At 48.3% G+C, this 5,524-nt stretch overlaps 1 protein-coding gene across 1 annotated transcript; it reads left to right on the plus strand.

Annotated features, from left to right (window-relative positions):
* Nucleotides 1-4,192: 4,192 nt before the first annotated feature.
* Nucleotides 4,193-5,190, plus strand: PTPN18 (protein tyrosine phosphatase non-receptor type 18). The gene is made up of 3 exons (XM_070409217.1): nt 4,193-4,398; nt 4,694-4,768; nt 4,994-5,190. Exons 1-3 carry the CDS (start codon nt 4,236-4,238, stop codon nt 5,059-5,061), a joined length of 306 nt encoding a protein of 101 aa, XP_070265318.1. The 5' UTR covers nt 4,193-4,235; the 3' UTR covers nt 5,062-5,190.
* Nucleotides 5,191-5,524: the final 334 nt, after the last annotated feature.

Below are 5,524 nucleotides of genomic sequence, written 5' to 3' on the forward strand. Positions count from 1 at the left end.
CAGGGCCTCTTAGGGCATAACTGAGGATCAGCCATAGCTGTTTGCTCCAACCTGTTGATTCCCTGAGACCCCACCCAACCCGAGCTGTGCTCAGAGGCTTTTGCATATGAATGACCTGGCCCTTTGCAATCTAAAATTACCTAACAAACTGCAGCTGGGTCAGAGAGACCCAGAACATCCAAAAGAAGGCTCAAGGCCCCACAGCAGCTTGCATTGCTTCACACCTGGGCCTCATCTGGGCACCTCCAAATCCCAAACAAAGAAGAGGAATCTGCTGATCTCTCCATAGCTCCTGCTGGGTAGCCTCAGGCAGAGGCTAAATTAGCACCTCCTTAGAGATCCAAGAGCCAATGTACCCAGTGGTCAGAGTGGGACCATCCAGATTACAACTCCTCAGATCCATAAGGGACACACTCAGGGGGCAGTCTCAGTGAGCACCAAAGCCCCACTGAAGCAAGTCTTGCCCCATAAGGGTGTCTCTAGCACAGAAGTTCTCCCACAGTAGACACAGCTGATTCTCACAGCCAATTGTCCTGGAGGTCAATTCCTCCCAGTGATACTTACAACAATCAAGGCTTAACTACAACAAGACTGTGCACACAGCCCACAAAGGGGTGCACCAAGAGTGTCCACCTCAGGTAATTGGGGAGGCTGACCCACTGGACCCTATAGGACACCTAGCACAGAAAGCCACTCTTTCAACACAGGGAAGCAGTCAAAATGAGGAGACAAAAAAAGGGTCACAAATGACAGAAATGGGAGAAAGCAAACTACAGGATATAGAGTTCAAAACCATGGTTATAAGGTTACTCAAGAATCTTCTAGAAACCACTGATAAATTTAGTGAGACCCTCCATAAATCTAGAGAGACCCTCAAGGATATGAAAAAAGACCAACTAGAAATTAAGCACACACTGACTGAAATAAAGAATATTATACAGAGATCCAACAGCAGACTAGAGGATACCAAGAATCAAGTCAAAGATTTGAAATACGAAGAAGCAAAAAACACCCAACCGGAAAAAAACAAAAAGAAAAAAGAATCCAGAAATATGAAGATAGTGTAAGGAGTCTCTGGGACAACTTCAAGCGTACCAACATCCGAATTGTGGGGATGCCAGAAGAAGAGAGAGAGCATGATATTGAAAACCTATTTGAAGAAATAATGACAGAAAACTTCCCCTACTTGGTGAAAGAAATAGACTTACAAGTCCAGGAAACACAGAGAACCCCAAACAAAAGGAATCCAAAGAGGACCACACCAAGACACATCATCATTAAAATGCCAAGAGCAAAAGACAAAGAGAGAATCTTAAAAGCAGCAAGATAAAAACAGTTACCTACAAGGGAGTACCCATATGACTGTCAGCTGATTTCTCAACAGAAACTATGCAGGCCAGAAGAGAGTGGCAAGAAATATTCAAAGTGATGAATAGCAAGAACCTATAACCAAGATTACTTTATCCAGCAAAGCTATCATTCAGAATTGAAGGTCAGATAAAGAGCTTCACAGATAAGAAAAAGCTAAAGGTGTTCATCACCACCAAACCAGTATTATATGAAATGCTGAAAGGTATCCTTTAAGAAGAGGAAGAAGGAGAAAAAGGTAAAGATAAAAATTATCAACAACAAATACATATCTATCAACAAGTGAATCTAAAAATCAAATGAATAAATAATCTGATGAACAGAATAAACTGGTGAATATAATAGAATCAGGGGCATAGAATGGGAATGGACTGACAATTCTCGGGGTGTGGGGGAAAGGGTGTAGGGGGTGCGGGAAGAGACTGGACAAAAATCGTACACCTATGGATGAGGACAGTGGGGGGGGCGGGGGTAAGGGCAGAGGGTGGGGTAAGAACCAGGTGGAGGGGAGCTATGGGGGAAAGAAGAGGAACAACTGTAATAATCTGAACAATAAAGATTTAATTAAAAAAAAAAAAAGCAATGTCTCTTGCCCCTGGTTTGGGGAACTGACCCTCCCAATATTTTTCCAATGGACTATTTTGGCCATGTGGCTTGCCTGGTTGCCTCGCATATATTCCCCTTGTGTCATTTTCACCATTTTCTAAAGAAAAACTGTCTCGGGCCTATTCTATAGCATCCACGAAGTGATTGGGCTCAGGCCAAGAGGCCAACCAAAATCAGGTGGGGCGCGACCCCTTGAACTAGCCTTTCCCTCTACATGGGTATAGAGAGTCCCGGAAGCATCCCTAATTTGTGAGAAATGGCTCATCTATCCAAATTTCGAATGAGGGACTGGGAAATAAAAACATGGTGAAAATGAGACTTTTAAGAACACTCCCGAGAGTGTGCAACCATTTTACAGAATCACAATAAAGGTGAGAGGCAAGATACCTAGTAATTAATGGGCTAACTTAACAGCTGTGCCTGGCTGTAATGCTGAATTCTCTAAAAGGCTAAAACTTCTACCGGGTGGTGGCAGAAGTGGCTAAGGGCTGTGAATAACTCCTATTATGCCTGATGGGAAGATCTAGAGTCACGCTCGTATGCCAGGAGTGGGAAACAGTTAGCTGGCCCCCCATTTCTTAACTCTCACCTAGAAGTTTTTCCCCAGTACCCTTACTATAAAGGCCTGCACAAATGGAGACTGAGGAGTTAAGCTTAGTGGGATCTGGACTGCGGATGCAGTGGTTTTGGCTGGATACTATTTGACCTGATTGAGGTAGAAAGCAGAAGAAAAAGGCAGATGAAAGGAGCAGTGAAGGAAAGAGAGAAATGCCCGCTTTTTAGACGACAGCTAAGTTTAAGTGCTGGCAGGCATCCATCAGCCTCCAAAGTCATACAAGAGACAGAAAAGGGACAGAGGGACAGACTCTATGGCTACTCACCATTCGACATGAAGAGGGTTGACTGACTTACTGAGAAATTCCTGGCCAACGCACCATTTGAAACAGAATTTTTGGACTGGAACCTGGATTCTTTGTCCGCTGGAGTCGAAGAACAGAATGGACTCTTTCCCTCTCCCCACGTGGGAGTCTGTACTTGTTCTTCAATAAATTTCCACCTTTGCTATACTGCCCTCTGTCTGTGGATTCATTCTTCGACTCTGGCAGACAAAGAATCTGGGTTCCAGTCCAAAAATTACGTATCAGTGGAGGCCAAACCTGCAAAGCAAGTATGTGCCCTTGATCAGGAATCAAACCCATGACCCTTCAGTGCATGGGCCAACACTCTAACCACTGATCAACACTGGCAAGGTCCCCTTTTCTTTAGATGCCTCTTCCTTGTTCTTTTATTCGATAAACAGTTACACATGTCAATCAATTGTCTGGCACCAGTTCATCTCCAACAGGAATCCCCAATTAAGGGTGTGGTGAAAAAGGAAACTTTTTTTTCATGCAGAACAGCTAAAGTGTGATATAGCACAGCTATGAAAATAGCACCACTGTGAGGCAGCCTTAGGGCCAGGCAGGCCTAGGGCCAGCCCCTCTGCAGTAGTCAGCTCCAGACTAAGGAGGGGGAGATGCAGTCTTGAGTTTCAGTGGAAAGGGAAAGATTCCTTTCAGAGCCAGAGGGGAGCTGGCTATATGGACAGAAGTCTCCACCTCTGGTCCCTAATTAGTCTGTTGTCATGCAAATTAGGACTTCAAATCCTCACAGTTTGGTCCAAAAGGCACAGTCCTGATGGGTCAGAACAGAGCTGCTCTGGTTGATTGTAGCTGCCACAACTCTGATTGGATGGGAAAAGCTTCAGTCCTATTGGTTGAAATAGGATTCCAGGAACTCCCTTATAAGGGCTTGCTCAGATAGCAGGAACATAGTTCAGTGCAGGCTTCTTCCTGAAGTGCAGTTTGCAGTAAGAGACCTCTGTGTAGAAATGCCTTCTAAGCACTTTGTTTTTTAAGTTTGAGCCACCAGAAGCCCTTCTTAGTTGGCATCTTCTTTCTCAGCGATCACACACAGAAAGAACCACTCCTCAATACTAATACTTTGTCCCACTCACCTGCCAAACTGGCCACCCCTCCATCCACTGACCTTGCCAGTGGCAAAGGGGACAGGAAAGGAAAGCCCGTTACCCAGAGACCCCTCCCTCCTCCTCCACTCCTCTCCCCACAACTGTGGACTGCCTGACTGCCTGAGGCGGGAAGGAAGCCTGCGGTTTGTGCACCAGGCCTCCCTCTCAAACCCTCCCTCCCCCTGGTGAGCTGTTTCACTTCCTCCCGAACTCCCCTCAGGCAGGAGTATCTCAATGCCCCACAGCCTTCGCCATGGCTGATACATATGCGGTGGTGCAGAAGCGCAGGGCTACTTCAGGCCCCGGGTCAGGGTCTGGGGCATGCAGCACGGAGGGAGCACCGCTCTACAGCCATGTGACGCCGGGCACCCGCTGGCCGCAGGCACCCACAGAGGAGGGGGCACAACTGGGCGGTGGTGAGTTGACAGGCCGGGGGAGGGGCTGGGGAGGGCCGGCCCCATCTCCTTCTGGGACCCCCACAGCTGGACCCTCTGCCCCAGGCAGATCTGGCCACCGCCTGGCTGCTGTCCTCTTGCTGGTCACGACCGGAAGTGTCCCAGGCCAAACCGCAGGGCCTGCACTGGGTGCGCTTCTCCGGAAGTCACCTTGTTTGAGCAGAGGTCTGGGACCTGCCCCCTCCTCCCCTCTCCCTCATTCCCACCCCCACCCTCTACGGGAGCCCATGCGTGAAGACTGGTTTCCTGCCTGCAGTTCCTGCTGACCCGAGCCCTACTGGGCCTGGCACATACGAGGACGTGGCTGGTGGATCTCAGACCAGTGGTCTAGGTAAGTCAGACAAAGCCCAAGTTTCTGGGACTCTGCAGCTTTCACTGAATTCCAGAAGTTTGGTGTTTTAAGGATGGTGGCATGGGGCTCTGGGTCTCAGAGTTCTGTGGATGGGGCTGCAGTGAACCAGGAGAGCCTGAAGGCTTGAAGATGGCTTTACCTAAGTTGCTTACCTTTCCACATCTTAGCTTCTCCCTGAGACCCATGGTGCCCTTCCTTTCCCAGGTTTCAACCTGCGCATTGGGAGGCCTAAAGGGCCCCGGGACCCTCCTGCGGAGTGGACCCGGGTGTGAATGCTGCGCCCAGCCTGCCTGCTACCCAACATGGGTGCCTGGACTGCTGAAGGTTATGCTCTGCTTTGTGAAGTGTTGGGAATGGAAACACTGGGCCTGGATCAAAATAAAATTTCTCAGAGTGGGAAATGTGGGGGTTTTGTCCCAGTAACTATAGCATTCAAGGCTTGAGGTGGTAGCTGGGAGATAATGATTGGTGAGACAGCACTGGGTAGTTCAAGAATGAACATTAGGGATGGGTTCAACCCCAAGGGCCCCCCAGTTGTGAAGGGGAGGATGAACAGATAGGCTTCTGGAGACTGCCCCCATCACCACATAATAGACCAGTTCATCTCAGTATCTAAGCCTTCCTTCCTCAGATATTCAGCTGATGATACAGAAAGATGGATGGACCTTGAGAAAGACTATCCCCCACTATTCAGACAGATACAAGCTAGGCATGACAACAGTCAAGTAGGCTTAT

The sequence above is a fragment of the Myotis yumanensis genome, unplaced genomic scaffold (assembly GCF_028538775.1).
Source record: "Myotis yumanensis isolate MYYU_CA2020_CCGP unplaced genomic scaffold, mMyoYum1.0.hap1 SCAF_3, whole genome shotgun sequence".
NCBI classification, from domain to species: Eukaryota; Metazoa; Chordata; class Mammalia; order Chiroptera; family Vespertilionidae; genus Myotis; species Myotis yumanensis.

Excerpts from the sequence above, each read along its gene's own strand:
- PTPN18 (XM_070409217.1), top strand. The coding sequence starts at position 4,236 with ATGGCTGATACATATGCGGTGGTGCAGAAGCGCAGGGCTACTTCAGGC. Across the intron at positions 4,399-4,693 it reads GGGGGCACAACTGGGCGGTG|TTCCTGCTGACCCGAGCCCT; the intron begins GTGAGTTGACAG and ends TCCTGCCTGCAG. Across the intron at positions 4,769-4,993 it reads ATCTCAGACCAGTGGTCTAG|GTTTCAACCTGCGCATTGGG; the intron begins GTAAGTCAGACA and ends TTCCTTTCCCAG.